The sequence below is a fragment of the Pleurodeles waltl genome, chromosome 3_1, assembly GCF_031143425.1.
Source record: "Pleurodeles waltl isolate 20211129_DDA chromosome 3_1, aPleWal1.hap1.20221129, whole genome shotgun sequence".
NCBI lineage: Eukaryota > Metazoa > Chordata > Amphibia > Caudata > Salamandridae > Pleurodeles > Pleurodeles waltl.
This window is the reverse complement of record NC_090440.1, coordinates 1,773,789,500-1,773,810,616: the sequence shown is the minus strand read 5'-3', so window position 1 is coordinate 1,773,810,616 and position 21,117 is coordinate 1,773,789,500. Positions and strand designations below refer to the sequence as shown.

At 42.0% G+C, this 21,117-nt stretch overlaps 1 protein-coding gene across 1 annotated transcript in view; it reads left to right on the top strand.

The window, feature by feature from the left end:
- Window positions 1–21,117, top strand: part of NCKAP1 (NCK associated protein 1) — a 906,912-nt gene that overhangs the window by 446,462 nt on the left and 439,333 nt on the right. Inside the window, exon 17 of the mRNA XM_069225777.1 lies at window positions 1,084–1,216. Within this exon, the coding sequence (XP_069081878.1) occupies window positions 1,084–1,216 (133 nt within the window). The remainder of the gene's footprint in view (window positions 1–1,083; window positions 1,217–21,117) is intronic.

Sequence of the window (21,117 nt, the reverse complement as noted above, 5' to 3'; positions counted from 1 at the left end):
TGGGCAGTAGAGCTTTTCCAGTCTTTGTTGTTCTCCCTGTCTCCAAGGATCTCCAGACTTTCTTTCCTTTCAGCACAGATCAGCCACCTTTCTCTCTGCACATAAAGTTCAGAATGGATGGGATGACGATTAGGGTTGTGTATGGAGTGATTTTCGGCCTTGTGGCCATCAGCAGTTAAATCCTATATGTGGCTCTTTGGAGAATTTGAATTGCTCCGAAGAGTACGTTTGTGGCTTATCTTGTGAAAATTATTGTGCATGACGTCATTTAGTTGCCCATGAGCCAAGAGCTTTAAGACTTGTGGAGGAATAATTAATTATTATGGGTGCCCGCCTGTGCTGCCAAGTGATTGCTTGAATTGTAAGATCAGGGGAAGGGGGCGGGTGTTTGGCCCATGGAGCATCAAAAGAAAGAGCGATGTAAAATAGTCTGGTCCAAATTTGGCAGTTATAAAAATCATTGACACCATTTAAGGTATGCAAAGGGAAAACTTTCACAGTTCAGAGAAAATATTTTTAGTAAATTTAACTACTTGGCTGGATGATTTTATATCTGTGTTAATAAAGGAAATTTCAGTCTAATGGTTCATAATTAATTTCTTACTGCTGACACTTTCAAATTATGCATAAAACAATTGAAGGCTAGTAGGACAATGCCAAGGATCACATGGATTACTGAATACTCATTTGAGCAATTTGACAGTTTAGGAGAGTGGTTTGTTTTCTACATGGTCAAGTTTCACTGCTCATTTGGGGCAATTTCATGGTTTTTGTTGATTATTCTACAGAACATGAAGAATATTCCAAAATGCACAATCCATTTGTTTTAGTTGTTGGGGTTTCATTGGGGCATTGCTTTTGCTCTGTTTTAAATATGTACTCACTCATGTTAGTGATTTGTAAGGCACCATGTTGCTCCCAGGAAATTAACTTGCAATTATTTCATTAATTTGTATATTAAATCCAGTGGTGTGTGTTTGATGGATGAGGCTACCTCTAGTGTTATGGTGAGACGTTTCTTCAGTTATACATTTTAATTTCAACATCATAACTAAAAATGTTGTTGTTTCTCTTTAATTTTAGCTTTTACAGTCGTGCATTTGAGAAAATGTTTCAACAGTGTTTGGAGCTGCCATCTCAGTCGAGGCATTCAATCTCTTTTCCGCTGATCTGTACTCACTTTATGAGCTGCACACATGAGCTGTGTCCTGAAGAGGTAATTATTTAAGATTTTAATTGAGAAAACAGTGTTGAATTGTGTGTGTTCCTGTAGTGGATAGTTTAATATAAAAAAGTGGGGTGTAATTCCTGGCCAACAATGCATTAAGTGGGCTGGTAAGGCAGTGAGCCCTATCCTACTCAGCCACCTTCCATAAGGGTGTGGGATTGAGGGTCACCCTGAAATCCTCAGGGAATACGTATGAAAAATGAAACCAAATGATACATTTTGCACCACAATTTTCAAAGCATGGGCTAAAAGGGCACAGGCCTTTTACAAGCAATTATTTGATACATTTATTTAAAAGATCTATACACCAAAAGTTCAGGAAAGCAAGCAAATGAACCATTGTAGAAGTGAAATACTTCCCATCATAGAAGAGCGTCATACGCAAACTCTCATTATAAACTACAGAACCATTATATGGGTATTTTCTCAAGGGTTGTACACTTCTAGGAGCAGTGAATGGAAGGCTGCATACCAGCTATTGTCAATGAGGTGATGGTGTGGACAATTGGTGTGTGTAGCATATCTAAAATCATACATATCAATATTGCAGTCACTTTCTCCATGGCCTTTTGTTACAGGCCATCTGAAAGGACTCTAAAACAATATTGTAAAAAGTCATGGTATACTGATTCATTCTAAACCTCCAACAGTCTCTTGGTGCTCTATACTTTCTTCCCAGAACCTAGAGCCAGTAAGTGATTTCCTTTTTTGCACCACTTCCCTAATACGTTGGCTATAAATCATGAATTTTAAGACAGTTTAAATAATCTGGTTTAACAATTTGAGGTGGTCATTTTAAAATGTTTAATGCGTCTTCTTTCACGTATACCTACTGCTTTTTTTATTTTCTCTTCCTGGCCCCTTGGAGGTGTACTCTTAGTGATATAATATAATTATGAATCTTCTAGAAGGGGATTGAAAATGACAACAACATACAGATCTTGGGGTCTCCAGACTTCTGCAGCAGAGCTGTCCATCCACTTAGATATATCTTACTGGCTAGAATAGCGTTATAGCTATTATTGAGTTACACTGATCTTACATGTTCGCATATGATGTATAAAGATAATGTTATGAAAATTTTGCAGTTGTATCCACACATGCCTTGAACTAATCTCAATACCAGCAGCAAGTATTTGATACTAGACATCAGTGTCTAATTCTGTGAAAATCAATTTGTTTATCTCTGAATACCAGATTACCTGAACTGAGGTTCTGGAAGAGTAGCTTGTCATAAAAAGAAATCCCATCATTTTGGACTCAAATACCCCATTTCTATCTTTGGCCAAAATGCAAATTTAGTTCACAAATACCAAGCTAACATCTGATTGTGTTCCAAAATATGATACGGATAGCCATTATGTTGTCAGCAGTACCACGAATATGAAATGTTTGCCGTGCAGACTGATTCACCCATACAGTGTTGCACACTCAAACAAAAATAATGCTCAGACCCACACATGCATACACTCCCCCAACCTATTTGGACACCCAGATTTGTGGGGACACATGAACAAAGAAACTCAGACCACAGCAGACATACATACTCAAATTATGACTTAACCTCCCAACTCCTCATTTACGTTGTAGGAAGCTGGCTATCTGTGTAGTGTACCAAATGTAAGGGAACACTATGGAGATAGTCCAGACAGCACTTATTGGATTACAGGGATTACAAAATAATCCCAAATGCTCTTTTGTGGTAGTGTGGTCAAGCAGTTTAGGCTTATCAGAGGGTAGGGCTAAGCATTTGTTGAACGCAGAGGCCCTCATTTTGACTTCAGCGAATGGAAAAGCCCGTCCGCCGAAGTCCCGCAGTCAGGACCGCCAGTACGGTGACCTCCCTGCAGCCCCTATCACGAGTTTCCTGCTGGGTCAGCAGACGGAAACAGTGTTTCCACCCTCCTGCCCAGCAGGAAACAGCCCACAACATTAATGCCGGCTCATAAGTGAGCCCGCAGCAGTGTTGCAGTGCATAGGGTGAATCAGCACCCACTGCACTTTTCACTGTCTGCAAAGCAGACACTGAAAAGCGCAACAGGGCTGGCCATGGGTGCCCCTGCACCCTGTCTCCTCCAGCATTTACATGGTGGTGCAGCTAGAGGAGAGAGGGGTCGTAATCCCCAGGGCAGCGCTGCCCTGGCAGATTGAGACTGCTGGCACCGCCAGGATGTCAGCTGTCGGAAACGTGACGGTGCCGTCGGTCCAACCGCCATCGCGACCCTGCCGGTCTCAAGACCGCCAGGGTTGTAATTAGGGCCACAGAGTCAATAAATGAGACACACTCAAGAAGAAACTAGAGACAAATTTTTGAAAAATATAGGTACTTTTATAGATTGTTTCAACTCGAGAAAAACTTCACAAGAAGGTAAGTACTGTTGCAGTGTATCAGTTTTTGCAAGTAAATACAAAAAAAACTCAAATGCACTTTTATGCGGTAAAGGACTTTTTTGGATAGATTACTTTGATTGCATAAGGGTCTTTGCAGTCTGTTCTCAGGGGTCCCTTTTAGGTCGTAGGATGCTAGAGGGACAAGGTCACAAACACCAGCTTTTCAGTTTTACCTGCCCTGGGTCGTCTGGGAGCAGAGGTGCTGGATGGGTCTGGTCCCTTGGCGCTGCATGGTTGGCTTGGGGAGCTGGGGGTGGGGCACGTGGAAACAGGCTGCAGAGGTGAACTTGGGGACAGGTCCGGGAGCTCCTAATGGGGGCTCGGTCGGGCGGTCCTGGAAGCAAGGGTACATGGTTGGTTGTTGTGGATCTGGGCTGTGGAGCTTGGGTGCAGTGGTTTTTTGTTGTCGGTGGCTCCTGCATAAAGGCATCCACAATTCTTGTGTGGACCTGCAAGGAGAGGACAAATAAAACAGGGCAGCTGGTCCACTCTTAGTGATGACCTCTGCAGTGCTGATGCCCCTCCAAGGCTTGTCTCTGGTTGCTGTGTTTGAGTTCGGTCTGGACTCAAACAAGCATTGAATGATGCAAGGGGTCCAGCACCCAGGTATTGGTGCGGATTGACTCGTGTAGGTCTTGGGATCTTCTCACATGGTGGCGAGACATGTAGGTCCTGCAGGCACTCAGTGACCTTCTCGTCGGCTGCTGTGTTTTTGGATCCGGTGGTCAGCAGAACAGTAAACCGGACATTGCGGTTGGTGCCTGCAGGGAAGTGGCACCTCCTCTTTAAGGGAGATGCTGACGGCTTGGAGAAGTGCTGGAGGCTTGGAGAAGTGCTGGAGGCTCCACAAGGCTTTTGGAGAATGCACAGCAGAAGGACAAGTCAGGTTGTCGTGATTGCCAGGGCAGGAACAGGTAAACAGACAGGTGTTTGTACCAAAGTCCACAGTTCTTGCTTCTTTGGGTCTTCTTTCTTAAGTCAGTAGAATCTGTTCTTCTGATGTCAGAGGGCCACCTAAATATGCAATTTAGGGGCATGTAGAGTAGTGGCTAATGGGCTACTTACCCTCGGGTGACTACATCCCCTATATGAACACTTCCTGTGGGGAGTGGGCATAACTCTGTCCCCGAATTCCTGTTTCCACCAAAAACAAGATGGTGAAACCCATCTTTCGTGGAGCACAATAGCACTTCAGGTGTGACTAGCCTAGTAGTGCAACATGCCTACCTGCATGGCTAATTTCTCACCGGTTCTGGTGCCAAATGGCCCTCAGGAATTGGAGTAGCAACTCCCAGTTATGGGGGAAGTCGAAGTAGCATACCAAAGCGGCAGAGTCTTTGAATTTCCTGACTGTGGTATGCAGATTCAGTAGCCATCCTGCTGGAGGTGATATCACCTTCCTCCAGAGCAGGCATTGTTTCTGACCTCTCAGAGTGCGGGGTCTCACCTCCAGGTGGTCAGATACAGGTCTGTGGTGGCAGGCTGGTCTATACCAGTCAACAAGAACACTTAGGATCTGGTAGGTTTCAGGCGGATGCATGTCATAGTAAATCCAAGATTGGCATCAGTCTGGATTTATTAAGACGAGGTGATACCAAATACCTTAGGACACCATAGGTTTCAGGGGAGCCATTATGTAGCTGGGTGACTTGTAATGGGGGAGTGTCCAGTCCATCCTTATGAAGGCTTCCCTATTCACTTGTAGTATCTAGTAATCGAGCTAGACATCACAGGGGCATATCTGCTTGTGCTCCAAGATTTGCACAAAATATACTAACGCTGGTCAGCACTTTATGGAAAGGTGTTTACAGCTCAGGCGCCATACAGTGCAAGGGAGCCCCTTGAACTTTTTATCACACCATCTGGAAATCCCTGATGAAGCATACCTTTTGACCAAAAGTCCATCTGTAAATGATGGATGTCTTTGACATAAGGACAGGCACTGCCCACGCAGAGTGAAAGTTTGGATAAAAGGAGATCTGGATCTCCCCAAGTAGATAACCCAGTATAACTCTGGATTGAAAATGGGATGTAGCCAGAGAGTAACTGTTGCTTGACAGTGAAGATGCCAGTTTGCCAAACAAAGGAGAATAGTAGGTCCTGGAGTGAATGGAGTGCCTGCTGAGAGATGGACACTAACAGTTTGGGACTAGGGAGACGTCAGAAACAAAGAATATTCTGCATTTACATCACATGCACATTTAAGATTTTCATGATGGTCAAAGGAGAAGCTTTTTGGTGAATCTGAGCTGTTTTTCCTTTTTCATCATCTGGCAACAGTGATTGTGCTTTCCTACATAGCTCAAAGATTTGGAGTGGCCCATTGGTATTGAAAGGTATTAGGAAAAGAACAACAGGGATGGAAGGAGATCTGGGAGGATACAGTGAGAGGCAAGTTAACAGAATCCCAGTACACAGCTAGGGTAACAGTATTGTAGTTATCTTTCTGAGGGATACTCCTGAATTCCTGCCTTGCTGAAGTAGAATATGTGGCTGTAGAAATCCATATCCGGTTAAGTAAAGATAAAGCAACACTTGGGGAATTTAACACATACTCAGTTATTTCCAACCTACTGTTACGTACATTGTAATTCTACAGTGTTGGGTTTTACTGTCTTCATATAAACAGGCAGCAGTCCTTTCTCAGAAACCCAACCTAGAGGCTTTTTACACCATTAATTAGAGAAAACTAAATGGGTATGCAAGGTCATGGCAGTTTTTCACAACTATGGAGCAATTTCACTGAATTAGTTTAATCTGAGCAGACTACAACTAGAATTGTAGTCTCTTATATTGAGACCAGCACTCCTGTGTGATAGAGGATAGCCTAGGCTCTTCTGATGAGTAATGTTCCTTTTCCAGACAATTGCAAGACCCCTACATGAAGACTCATTCATGGAATTGCTAAGAATATTGTACAGAATTGAAGGGGAATTCCGTTCTATGCAGATCTTATTTATTGTCATTGTAATGACTATACAGCACATTTATACATGCTTTTGAGGGTGAGTTAGCTTGCTATTCCATTCTGTATTTTATGAATATCAGAGAAATCCCATAATGAAGAAAGAGGCACTTACTTGTACATCTACTTCTCTATCAAAGGTATTATTTTTGAATTTGCAGAAATTAGCAACCACCTCAAAGCACTCCTAAATAATAGTCTGTATGTGGGTCTCTTTAATTTTTACTTGTGCCTGCCCTTCAAAAACAAACTTACCTGACTCCTTACTTGCCATGACTGGATAGTGTGTTTCTTAAAATCTCAGAGCAGTTTTACACTGTTTTTTGTTTAAATATAAGAGGACAGATTCCTGCTTTCTTCTGAAGTGTAACCAATGATGTTTCATTCACGTTCACTACAGCACAATTTGTCGATTTTATTTTTTAAAAGAAAATAAATACACACAGATATTACCACATAAAGGTGTGTTCACTTGTCATAATGGATTTTAGTTTTGAAACCTTTTTTTTTTTTGTTTTTTTTTGTTCTAGGAGCCTGCACATATAAGAATAATATAGTCTGTTATAAAACAAGTATAAAATATATTCAGTGAGGACTTGGAGGAATGCAGATACTTTAAAGATCACATAATCTAAAAGTCAAATGGTGTAAGACATTGAGGAATGTGTCTCTGATGTACATACTGAAATTTAGGACATTATTCAGTGACCTGTGCAAGAGTGAATTTATAAAACAGCGCAATCATGCAGGCATCATCACAAGTTGCTCTAGTAGTGATAGTTCTAAAAGCAAAAAAAACTATGGCGACCAGAATTTGTTTTTTTCCCCCTCACTAAAACTGTGCAAAGCTATACATCAAAGGTCTCTTACCTTTTCTGTAATAAGAACTATTTCTGCTCGCTGAAAATCATCCTAAGCTGCTAATAATATTAGTATTGTAATAGTGACCTCATCAGACAATATTTGAATATTTGATTATTAGCGATCCCATGCAACATTACTAGCAGTGAGCACCTCAGTGCATTAGGCTGGGTTTCCAGTTGTAATGTAAAAAAAGGCTTTGTTAATTTTGAATACCTTTTACCTGGGTAATACATAACAGCCACAACACCCCTGGCTAGCACCAAGGTAATAATTTGGTTAATAATATAAGTAATAAGCCACCCAATGTCGAAGATTCATCACACAAATGTTTGTCTATTATGGAAATTCAACCTTTGTCTCCTGTCATGAGCTAATGAGTTCTGAAGATACATGCGTTTTGTCCTGTATAGTGGCTTTTTGGTTTTGCTATACGTATACTCAGCCAAGCAAAAGCTTCAGATTTATTGGAAAGGGTTATACACAGAGAACTACTTACCAATTGCTTGAGAAATAGTAGCAGCTTGCAAGCTCCTTGTTGGAGAAGCCTGCTATACATAGGCAGATTGCTTTTGTAGATTACTCTTGGGAGAGACCAATGTTGAAGAACAGATGCAGGAGTGTGAGGTAGCTTTCAGTGTGGCTGATATAGGGTTTAAATACAAGGATGGGGGAAATGGTGTAATTTTAGAGCATATACCCACGTGGGAGAAGCACTCCTTAAATAGTAAAAAAAAAAAAAAAAACTGCCCTAAAAAGGATATTTGTATTTCACATATATTCTAAAAAAAATAATACACTTGACATAATACAAGAATGCTGATTGTAGTCAAGATGTTATTCTTTATTTATTTCTTTTAATGTAAATTATGAACACAGCCAATGCGTTTTGTACCTACACATTGGGACTACTTTCATAGCTGATAAAAATACATAAATATAATAAACATTAAAGTCACTTTTGCAAAAGTTCTGTGAACAATAAAAACATATTTATACCCATAAATAAAAAATGTATGGGGCTCATAACCACACAAAAGTGTGACACCAAAATCTGTAAATGACATGCGCTATAGATACATTTGTGGTGTATTTATCATACAATTTAGTATATCCTTGGCTTATAATTCACACTGGCATCTTCCTGAAATATTTCATTAATATACATTTCCCGAACACCTCCATTTTTTTGTTTTTCAAAGTTCAGTATTGGCATAAACGTGTATAAACAACATATCATAAATGAGATGTGACCTTAAACAGTCAACCGTGACTGATAAAAATGTATTTGTGTATTGTAACAATAAAACGGGCTGCAATAATCTACAACATATTCCCAGTTTAAATGCTGTCCCCTAGCACTCACCGATAATGGTGGTTTGTGTTTTGTAGAGATACTTAGCACAGCTGAATAGATTTATGTATTGGAATAACCTATGCTATTCTAATCGGCTGGTACTACATAATCTAATTACTTTAAATAGTATTCAAAACATTAACCTACATAAATGTTATTCTTCCATAAAGTTTTTTTTGTGTTTATCTCCCATCCATTTCTTTGAGTCATAATTAATTCAGCATAAAACATCAATAAAATTGAAAAGATTGTTTTTAGGTTGCCTGGTATCTTTTTTTTCTCCTAATATTATGTATTCAAAGGAAAAAAGCAATTAATTCTTGTTGAGTTTAGCCTATATGAACCCATAGTAAGGAAAAAAGCACCAACAAAGTGCATCGTTGTCTAGATAATGACAGTGTTTGTAAACAGTCTGTAATGGCAAACCAAGGCTATTAAAAAGCTCGTATATAAAGATTAGACAAAGAATCCCAACCTCCTATCTATGTTGTTCAGCTTAACGAGGGCTAATTAAGTTTGTTTCCAATATGTAGATTAGGTGAAAACATAATTAGAGAAAACTGAACAATACCAAAACAGACTTGCATTCAGATCTGTGCTTCAAGGAAACGTTATACTCTGTTCAGCCATTTTGGAACGGCATTCCTCCATATACTTTCATTCTAAGTAATAGAAATATCCCACACATCATACACAAATGATCAACCAAAACCAACCCTTTTCGAGCGTAGAAAGAGGAAAAACCACGGCACATCGCAGATTCGTAGAAATGTCAATTTATTCTCCTGTGGTGTATCAGAAAAGAAATCACCTGGCCCAGTGAGACAAATGATCGAGGTGTCAATAGGTTCAATACAGTTCTCATATTCTGAAAAAACAACAGCCAACACGTGTTTTGTCAGAAATGACTTTTTCAAGGCTCCAACAAGTGGAAGTATCAACTTATATTGTCAAGCTCCGATGGGTACTACAATTTGTCAGATAGAGTAACATATGAAAAGGTCCAAAGACCATGATAAGCCTCCGAAAGGAATGGATAATGTCTTGTCGTTATACTAGCGGCGTTGCATGGTGTCCTTTTCAAGCGTTATGTTCACTGTGCTCCAGTAGATATGTCGTGTAACATTATCATTAGATCAAACTAGACAGTAGCAAAATGGACAGACATCCAGACCAGTATCCAAAAGAAGCCTTAGACACCGTTCAGCCATTTTGGAGCGGGACATTTCAAATCAGCTTGCATTCCAGATGATAGTAAATCAAATACCCTGAACCTGAAAAGGCAATCCAAAATTCAACTTCTGAAGTATGTGAAACTTAACATCAATCTAAAATTTAAGCATAGTATCCTGGTCTGAAGCAAATCAGCAAATTCCCAGTGTCTAAGTTGGTGATGGCCATCAGTGTTTCAAACTGAAATTGTTCAGCTATCTTAAGACAGGTCCATTAAAAACCTCCAGATACTAAACAACTAAATAAAGGTCTCAAACCATTGTACATGCAAAATATTAAGCAACGAAGTGAAACATGGTTCTTTAAATAAAAAATCTAATTGCCTGCCAAAAATTAAAAAATCGGGTATTAAACTATAATCCAAGCCTATGTACCTTCACCTATTTCATAACCATAATACCTTCACATCCAATTTTGTTCATATTTATGTACCTTAATCGGGTAACTTGAGCTGTGCTATGGCGCCATGGTCACGTATCAAAAGAGTGCCATGCTCTAATACTCTCCAATTTATAGATAGTGACCCCAAAGTAATTTCAGTGTTTTATACACATGGCAGCTATTTAGGTACACATCTGAAAACCACATTCAGTTGGCGACCATCTTGGAACAGGTGACAAACCCCACTCTCATTTAATAGAATAATGTTTTTATGACGACTTTTATATGCACAAATCTAATACAGACATCAACTTTATGATGTGACATCACGCAATCCACAACATTAATTCCAATTCTCTTAAATAACGATCCAGAATACTATATTAGGCTATTGATTACTGTTTACCAAGTGCTTCTCCCACATTTGTGAAGATCGATTCTGTGATACTTCTTTTTTTTTTCTTTTTTTTTTTTAACCTATAAGAGCACCTATGTTTTGAAACAACTGGAACTGCTCTGATTTGACTTATATATTATTTTAGAGCACCTCTGGTTTAAGGGGATGAGCAGTAACTTTGGAGATTGTCTTGATATGTTGGCTTGAAGAAGAAAGTTTACTTGGTAAAATCAAAGATTGTCACAAATTTCAGGATGTATTACACATTCATTGAAAATATTTTTTTAGGTAGAGAGGACAATATCATACCTCCATTTTGGCTGAGGAAGATATTTAATTTCTGTTGTGAGGCATATTAAAGAATTTCTGTTAATAGAAGACAAGCATTGGAGCATTTTGGTGGCCAGGAATGGGTGGTATATTACACAAGTGGGTTACCTCTCAGGAGACATAGACTTAGTTCCAAAGACAATACCATGGTTTTTGAGGAGTTAATGTGGGAACAGCTTCAGGATATTGCAAAATAAGGATAGCAATTGCAGCACACAGGAATAGAAAGAAATAATATGTGGACAGCAAAAAGGTGTTGCTGCAGAATAGATGTAAAGGTGGAGAGCTAACTGAGTTAAGCATTTGTCGCATTCAGGAAAAGGGACTCCCTCTGGTCAGACCCTCTAAAGCTGATTGACATGTTTAAGAATGCTGTGACAATAAAAGGAATGAAAGTGTGAACTCTTAAGAGTCTCAAAATTCAAGGGTTTTGGGGCTGGAGTGTAAGAAAATCTCGTAGAGCAAATATCAAGAAAGAAAAGTGGTAGTGTTTGAGTGTGTCAGTATCAGAAGTATGAGCTAGTAGCTAAATCATATATCTGATATTCTAGCATCCTAATCCAGAATTTGGGATAATAGGAAATAATTTTCTGTGGAATTTGCAGGTTCTGTCTGAATATTTTCTATTCTCAGTTGTATGCTCCTTTCCACATTTTGGGTTGCTTTTCTTATTCAAATAATTCTGAATCCTAATTGCATGTTCCCATCTACATTTGTTTGATAAATTGTAGTTCTTCTTTTCTTTGAGGAGTGAAAGTATGTGGTAGCACATTTCTTACAATAGTAAAATTGTATCAGTTTGGATGAGGACTGTAAAATAAGTTTGGTTATGACTAGGAGAAGATAAAACTGTGTGGACATCAGCAGTTGGCAGGGATTTCTACTGTTATTGATGCCTTGTTCTGCTAATAAACTGAGTAACAAGCCTATCTTCAATGTGGCGAGTTTTGTTGTTGGAGCTACATTAACTTTTTCTTGAAGTACCTCATTTTCACAAAATGCCAAGAAGATCCCTCAGACTACTCAGATGATCTGAACAATATTTTGCATTGTTGTTGACTGGCTTTCGACCTGTATGAGACTTGGAGTCAGTTTCTGTTGTGTTCTTCATCAATCTGACATTCAGGCTATATCCAGGAGATGCTGAAGCAAAGGTCTTTCAAGACTTTTAACTAGTGTTTGACATAGTAAACTTTAACATCCTACTGATCTCCCCTTCAGCAAACTGTGGCAATGTCTTCATTTAGGTATACCTTATATCTTCATTCAGTAACCTGTGACCTCCAGTGCTAACAAATGTGTATTGTTTGCCTTTGGTATAGCTTGTTGAGTTGTTGGAAGGCTAGTTTTTCATCTTTGTGGATGCTATGCAGGTTATCTTTTTCTGTTGAGTGGAATGTGTCCTGGCTGTGCTCTGCTTTCTTCCATGTGGCATTCTTGTCTGTTCCTTTTGGGACTAATAATGAATTGAGAGGGTGACTGTGTCCGTGCAGGAGCAGCATTGTCTGCCGTTAGCTCAGTGCTGTTCTCTCTTCTGTTGAACACCACTAGGCATACATGCTGTTGCTCTCTGGCAAGCTCACCATGTGAGGTGCATAAACGTTCACTCTCACCAGCATATATGTTACTCTGCATTGAAAAGAACAAACATATGTTAAGAGGTGATGTGCCTGTGATCTTTGTCAAGAACTGATACTGTTGAGACAGAAGGGCTCTCTCTGGTTCCTGCAGCAAATCAGCATTTAAAGAAGGACTGTTGTCTCTTGAGTATGTGTTCCATGCTTTGGCATATGTCCTTATGTGAAGATGACTTTCTCAGGTTTTTGATATGCCATTTGTTTGCGAGTTCTAACACAATTCGAGAGTGTCTTGCATTCCCCTCTGTTAGACTATGAGGGCAACGGCGGTACATCTTGTAAGGGAGTGGAATGGTTTGATTATTTCCAAACCTTAGCCTGTAATCTTACACTCTTTATTGTAAATGCATGGTGTAGGAAGTTGGCTTTGTATGCACTATTTCAAAGTAAGGAATAGTATGCACAGAGTCCAAGGGTTCCCCTTAGAGGTAAGATAGTGGCAAAAAGAGATAATACTAATGCTCTATTTTGTGGTAGTGTGGTCGAGCAGTAGGCTTATCAAAGGAGTAGTGTTAAGCATTTGTTGTACATACACACAGGCAATAAATGAGGAACACACACTCAGAGACAATTCCAGGCCAATAGGTTTTTGTATAGAAAAATATCTTTTCTTAGTTTATTTTAAGAACCACAGGTTCAAATTCTACATGTAATACTTTGCTTGAAAGGTATTGCAGGTAAGTACTTTAGGAACTTTGAATAATCACAATAGCATATATACTTTTCAAATAAAACACATATAGCTATTTTAAAACTAGAGACAGTGCAATTTTCATAGTTCCTAGGGGAGGTAAGTAATTGTTAGTTCTTGCAGGTAAGTAAACCACCTACGGGGTTCAAATTTGGGTCCAAGGTAGCCCACCGGTGGGGGTTCAGAGCAACCCCAAAGTTACCACACCAGCAGCTCAGGGCCGGTCAGGTGCAGAGTTCAATGTGGTGCCCAAAACGCATAGGCTTCAATGGAGAAGGCGGGGGCCCCGGTTCCAGTCTGCCAGCAGGTAAGTACCCGCGTCTTCGGAGGGCAGACCAGGGGGGTTTTGTAGGGCACCGGGGGGGACACAAGTTAGCACAGAAAGTACACCCTCAGCAGCACAGGGGCGGCCGGGTGCAGTGTGCAAACACACGTCGGGTTTTCAATGTAAATCAATGGGAGACCAAGGGGTCTCTTCAGCGATGCAGGCAGGCGGGGGGGGGGGGCTCCTCGGGGTAGCCACCACCTGGGCAAGGGAGAGGGCCTCCTGGGGGTCACTCCTGCACTGGAGTTCCGATCTTTCAGGTCCTGGGGGCTGCGGGTGCAGAGTCTTTTCCAGGCGTCGGGATTTGGGAATCAGGCAGTTGCGGTCAGGGGGAGCCTCGGGATTCCCTCTGCAGGCGTCGCTGTGGGGGCTCAGGGGGGGCAACTCTGGCTACTCACGGTCTCGTAGTCGCTGGGGAGTCCTTTCTGAAGTGTTGTTTCTCCACAAGTCGAGCCGGGGGCGTCGGGTGCAGAGTTGCAAGTCTCACGCTTCTGGCGGGAAACACAGTTGTCTTTAAGTTGCTCCTTTGGAAACAAAGTTGCAGTCTTGGGTGAACAGGGCCGCTGGTCTCGGGAGTTTCTTGGTCCTTCTAGAGCAGGACAGTCCTCTGAGGATTCAGAGGTCGCTGGTCCCTGGGGAGAGCGTCGCTGGAGCAGTGTCTTTTCGAAGTGGGGAGACAGGCCGGTAGAGCTGGGGCCAAAGCAGTTGGTGTCTCCGTCTTCTCTGCAGGGTTTTTCAGCTCAGCAGTCCTCTTCTTCTTAGGTTGCAGGAATCTGAGTTCCTAGGTTCTGGGGAGCCCCTAAATACTGAATTTAGGGGTGTGTTTAGGTCTGGGAGGGCAGTAGCCAATGGCTACGGTCCTTGAGGGTGGCTACACCCTCTTTGTGCATCCTCCCTGAGGGGAGGGGGGCACATCCCTAATCCTATTGGGGGAATCCTCCATCTGTAAGATGGAGGATTTCTAAAAGTCAGAGTCACCTCAGCTCAGGACACCTTAGGGGCTGTCCTGACTGGCCAGTGACTCCTCCTTGTTTTTCTCATTATCTCTCCTGGACTTGCCGCCAAAAGTGGGGGCTGGGTCCAGGGGGCGGGCATCTCCACTAGCTGGAGTGCCCTGGGGCATTGTAACACGAAGCTTGAGCCTCTGAAGCTCACTGCTAGGTGTTACAGTTCCTGCAGGGGGGAGGTGTGAAGCACCTCCACCCAGAGCAGGCTTTGTTTCTGTCCTCAGAGAGCACAAAGGCTCTCACCGCATGGGGTCAGAAACTCGTCTCTCAGCAGCAGGCTGGCACAGACCAGTCAGTCCTGCACTGAACAATTGGGTAAAATACAGGGGGCATCTCTAAGATGCCCTCTGTGTGCATGTTTTAATAAATCCAACACTGGCATCAGTGTGGGTTTATTATTCTGAGAAGTTTGATACCAAACCTCCCAGTATTCAGTGTAGCCTTTATGGAGCTGTGGAGTTCGTTTTTGACAGACTCCCAGCCCATATACTCTTATGGCTACCCTGCACTTACAATGTCTAAGGTTTTGCTTAGACACTGTAGGGGCATAGTGCTCATGCACCTATGCCCTCACCTGTGGTATAGTGCACCCTGCCTTAGGGCTGTAAGGCCTGCTAGAGGGGTGACTTACCTATGCTACAGGCAGTGTGAGGTTGGCATGGCACCCTGAGGAGAGTGCCATGTCGACTTAGTCATTTTCTCCCCACCAGCACACACAAGCTGGCAAGCAGTGTGTCTGTGCTGAGTGAGGGGTCCCTAGGGTGGCATAAGAAATGCTGCAGCCCTTAGAGACCTTCCCTGGCATCAGGGCCCTTGGTACCAGGGGTACCAGGGGTACCAGTTACAAGGGACGTACCTGGGTGCCAGGGTTGTGCCAATTGTGGAGACAATGGTACATTTTAGGTGAAAGAACACTGGTGCTGGGGCCTGGTTAGCAGGGTCCCAGCACACTTCTTAGTCAAGTCAGCATCAGTATCAGGCAAAAAGTGGGGGGTAACTGCAACAGGGAGCCATTTCTTTACACATGGATGAAGAGTAAACATCTAAATCTCAACACTTCAAAGACACAGATGACCTGTGTACAATGGCACAAGTACCAGCCTATCACCAGATGGCCCAAGCAGCTTGATGCCCCACTATCTACACCAAGAGAGGTAAGAAATTTGGGGGTAACAATGGATTCGGGCCTATCCCTTAACCAACATGTCAACGTGGTCTGAAACAGCATGTTCGTTCTACGCAGTAAAAACACTGTGATGCACCTTTCCATACCTTGGATTGTCTGGATACCAACAAAAGCTTTAGTCTGTGCTCACACTCCAAGCCTGGTTCGGCCAACAGACTATACTTTCGTGCTCTAAGTTTTCAGCAAACTTAAAATAAAACAAATCCAGAATGCCTGTGTAAGAATCCTTCTCCATTTCCCAAATACAGAATGTATGACACCAGCCCTGCTTAACACTACCTACCCGATGCTGGAGGAGCAATCTTGAATGCACTCTGCATCGTTCACAAAGCCTCCCAAGGAAAAGGACCTCTTTACCAACAGATTAAATTCAAGCAATACAAAAACACAGGGCATCCTGTTACACTGTGATTTGTCATACACTGTAAAAAAAAATCCATAAGAGGCACTGCTTTGTCAGTACAAGTCGCCAAGTTCTGAAACTCACTTGCATCCAAGATTTAAGGCATTCAGGAGAAACATGGATGTAAAGAGAGGAGAAAACACAGGTGTTTCCAAAATAGTTAAACCATTCCATAACCCTGGTATAGAATCCAGAACAATAAACATTCCTTCAAGGAAAATCTACGTCCACAGATATGCAGCAGCCCAATCTGCACACTTATATGTTTGCAAATGCTCCAATAACTTTCTGTATTTATGTAGTTTATGAAGGGCTGGTTAGTTTCTTGCCAGGGTAGTATATAGCAATATACATTCATATATAAGCCCAGAGCCCTCACTAGCATTATCCCATTCAGAAGGTTGTGCAGTCAACATCGGTTCAAACAGGTTGCATTATAGCTCTCTTACATTGCAGGGCCCTCTTACATCAGACAGAACCACTACAGATAACGTCTATTACCCAGTGCTGAACCAGCCCAAATCAGCAAAGCACCCTTCATCATTTGAACAGTTATGGAATAACTGAGTTCTGCCACTTTACTGCTGGCCTCCAGAAGACTCTAATTTATTCCACCACTTCTAGTCCCAAGTAACCTTAAAATTGCAATTGTTTTGAGGCTTCTCACAATGACATCCATTTATGGAATGATTGTAACAAAGCCCATGCTAGCCGATCTGCTGACCCTCCCTCCAACCTTTGCCTGCGCAGGACCTTAAACATAAACAAAAGATCTCTGAATGAACAACACTGTGTGGTAACCAATATAGTGTACTGTTATCATAAAAAAATGCCACGAAAGGGACCTTCAGAAATATTTGTTTATGATCAAAGCACTGATCAAAGATCTCACACTGCTAAGCACTGCAACCCATAACATGATAACCGCACGTCTGTGGTTCTCACACACCACATGCAAACACGTCTCTTGTAGGACCAAAACATGAACACCCCTCTTCCAACCATACACTTCACGAGATAAGATGCTGCCCTTTTAGGCAAGTGTTTCAGCATCCCACGAGAGGTAGTAAGCCCGAAAATAAATGTTACAGTAAAATTCTTCAACTGATAATAATATCCATATTTGTGAGTGAATAGTTGCTCATTGGTGTTGCTCTAAGTGTTAGGACAGATTATTGTGATGCCGCAGTTCCACATTTGATCATTTCTCATCCAGTGCCAGTATCATCCACTCTCTATAGTCTGTCGGCACTCCTAGTAAGACCTGTGCTGTAGCAGTATAGCAATAGAGTGGGTGCTTGTTTTGCTTCAATAATGATCGAGCTGAAACACTCATGCACTGACAAAAATCTCTGGAACGTGTTTTATTCCAAAGAAGACATTTATTTTTTCACTACACAAGGTTCCTAAAAGGAGATTAGCATGTTGAAAGCACACGTTTAGAAATGGTCACAACAATAATGTAAAAATGATTCTCCACTGAAAAATATACAGCAAATATATGTATCTATATTATAATGCAAAGCAAATAATGAATTAAAAAGTATGCATCACCATGAGGCAAGGGCAAAACTCCTTCATCTCTCTCCTATCATCATCAAATCGCCAGATCCCAGAATCGATTGAGGAGAGCGAGATCAATTATCCTCACGTGAAGGATGACATACTCCAGTGTCCTGTATGCGCCGGAGATCTGCTCTGTCCCCGGTCCATCTGGTCTCGGCCTCTTATACTTTAAACAAACAAGAGAGGAAAATTCCAGACTTCCCTCTCCCTGCAGAAGTTTAGTTAATCAAAAAAATTCTGATTGCTTTCAGCTAGCTTTGAAAATAACACGTCGGGATGTGGCCACCATCCCAAGGTGATAATCCAAAACAAGGCCGTTCCCTGCCGTCTGAGTGCATTCTTATCAACCAAAGCCTTTGGTGGGAAAAAGTATGAAAACAAAACAGAATGCACATTGTACAAATGGAAAATCACTTTGCAGCTTTTAACATGGCAGTGAAGCTAAGGCTAAGCTGAATACAAAATGGAGTCTGTAACTGGTGACCACTATTGTGACAGTGGACAGCTAAGCCAGGTGCAAAGTGGTGCAACACGAAGTCTGGTCAAAACGCACATATCACTACAGTGCTTTGCAAGGGCAAGAAAAAGGGGAAAATGAGGTCAGGTGAAACGGTCCTTGGATACCTATTGTAGGTTTGCATTATACCAGTGAATTACCCTTGAAGATTTCAGAGGGTGAGGTCTGTTGGCATCTCATTGGGCAAGTGCTGGAATGCCCTCCATGTCATGCTCCAAATAAGATGAAAATCTTGAAAAGCCTGGCTTTGTAGAGAGCCTTGTGATGAAAGCTGGGCATTATTTAGAAACCTGTTCGGTTTGATGGCATGTGTGGCTGTACGTACACATGCTCTACATATTTCTGCCATCTAGTGTTTGGTACGGAAGGTTGCAAGTTGTTTTTGTACGGAAAGTCTTTAGAGTCATGAGGTAGAATGACTCCTCCTCTAGCTGGCAATGCACATGGTCCTTGACTCTGTCTTCAGATTTTCTTCCACTATCGGCCTGGTTGTGTGTTGTGTTCGCTTGGAGTTCCAGTCCCAGACAACATCACGTCTCTTTGGTTCAGAAAAAACGTTCCAACCCTGTTGGTATTTTTATAGATCACATGTTTTCTTTTTCACTTGCGTTTCGGGATCAAAGAAATCTTTGTTGTATTGAACTCTTCTGTTCGAGACCCTCAGGGATGTGCCCTTTGGGCGTCCATTTTCTCCATTCTTCATCTCAGAGAATGAAAGCCTGATGGAACGGACACCTTTCTGTTTCTGTGTGAAGCATCACTCCAGATTCCATCGGGCCAATCAACAGCAGGTCTGTAACTTCTGTCTGTCACCAGAACATAGGTAAGAAGACTGTCAGGCCTGCCAGTTACTCCAGTCCAAAACAAGACTGCAAGACAGAAGAGCCGGTCACCGAGAAATGCAGAGGCAAGACACAGAACAGGAGTAGGACATCCAGGATGCTTCTACTGCCGAAGAGGAGGTAGTTTCCATTCAGGACTCCGAGTCCAAAATGACTCTCAAAAAGCAGGAAAAACCCTCCAGGTCAACAAACAGTAAGTAAACAACCCCCTGCTCTGCCCCAAACAACTCACCAGTTCAGAAGCAAATGAGATCGACCAGACACTGCCCTCTGACCATGACAGACATCAAAAGACTTTTTTGGATGGCTGCTCTCAGCCTCTGCACTGAAACCGAAAATAACCGCTTCCATCAGGAGCCGAACACCATCAGCTATGCTGCTGAAACCTTCTACATCCCACTCAGCTCCCACTGTTTCAGTACCAAAATGGATGCCTACCTTGGCACTGACAAATTGGGCACTGAAAATTAAAAGTGCTTTGACACTGAAAAAACTTGAACCCAAACTCTCAAAAGCCGAAAACACCATCAAAAGATGAAGCAACAGATCCATGTTAAGCAGTCGCAGCTTCATATCCAGCTACAAACAGGGAGACTTCTGGTTAAAACTGTTTCCATTCACTCCAAGCGACAGCTCACTTTTGAGGAGGTCTTAGAAATACTATGTCTCCAGTTAAATACAGGAGAATGGACAAGGACTTGGAAGAGGTTCAACCACCTCTGCCCACATCTCCTCCACCAACCATTCCACCACCACACCAAATCCTTCTCCACAGCATTCTCAGGGTGACCCTTTAGATATTCCTCTGGAAGGCTCACCTCATTCCTTTCATGATTCTCGAGACATGGAGCATGATACAGCACACTTTCAGGTCGACATAGACCCATGGTCTTAGTATGACGTAGACACCTATACTGATAAAGATATAAAGGCTTACCCAGCTAGACTTTCACCCTTGATGACAACACTTATTTTCAAGAACTAGTGGGGAGAGCAGCTACATAGCACTAGGAACCTATGGGGGATGATTTTTATTTGAAACGCTAACTGCCTCACAAAGGTCCACGCAATACCTCCCCATGCTCAAAGGAATGTTAAGACATGCGGATGATATATTTCTAGACCCAGCTAGAGCCTGTATTACTCCATGAATGGTGAAAAGATACAAGGCTTCTCCCTTAGATCCTATCTATATCAAGGGTCAGGTTCCTGACTCTCTAGTTGTGTTAAATGCTAGGAAGAGAGTTCAAACCCAAGCTGCTAAAAATGCACCGCCACCTGATAAGGAGAATATACTTATTGACACCTCAGGCAAGTGTGTGGCTGCTCAGGCAACAAATCACTGGTGTGTGGCCAATATGCAGGGACTCCTGGCAAGATACGATCGTGCCCAATTGGACAAAATGGAGCAGTTACTCCAATTCCTCCCACAGGAGCACAGAAAAAGAGTGCAAGGAATTGTTAGCAAGAGACAATTAACTACCAACAGTTCCATGTTCTGTGTTTTGGACGTTGCTGATACAGCAGCCAGAGGTATCAATACCAGTGTCCTCTTATGCCAGCATGCATGGCTACATATTTCCAGATTCAAATAGGAGGTACAACAAACAATATTAAATGTACCATTCAATAGAGAGCATCGTTTCGGTCCACAAGTAGATCAGGAATTAGAAAAGATGAAAAAGGACAACGCGGTGGCAAAATCCATTGGAGTGCTCCAACTTCCTGCTTCTTTTGGAGCTTTGTGTAGGCCACAATACAAGCCAGCCTCTAAATCTTCTTCAAATGAAACATCTTCAT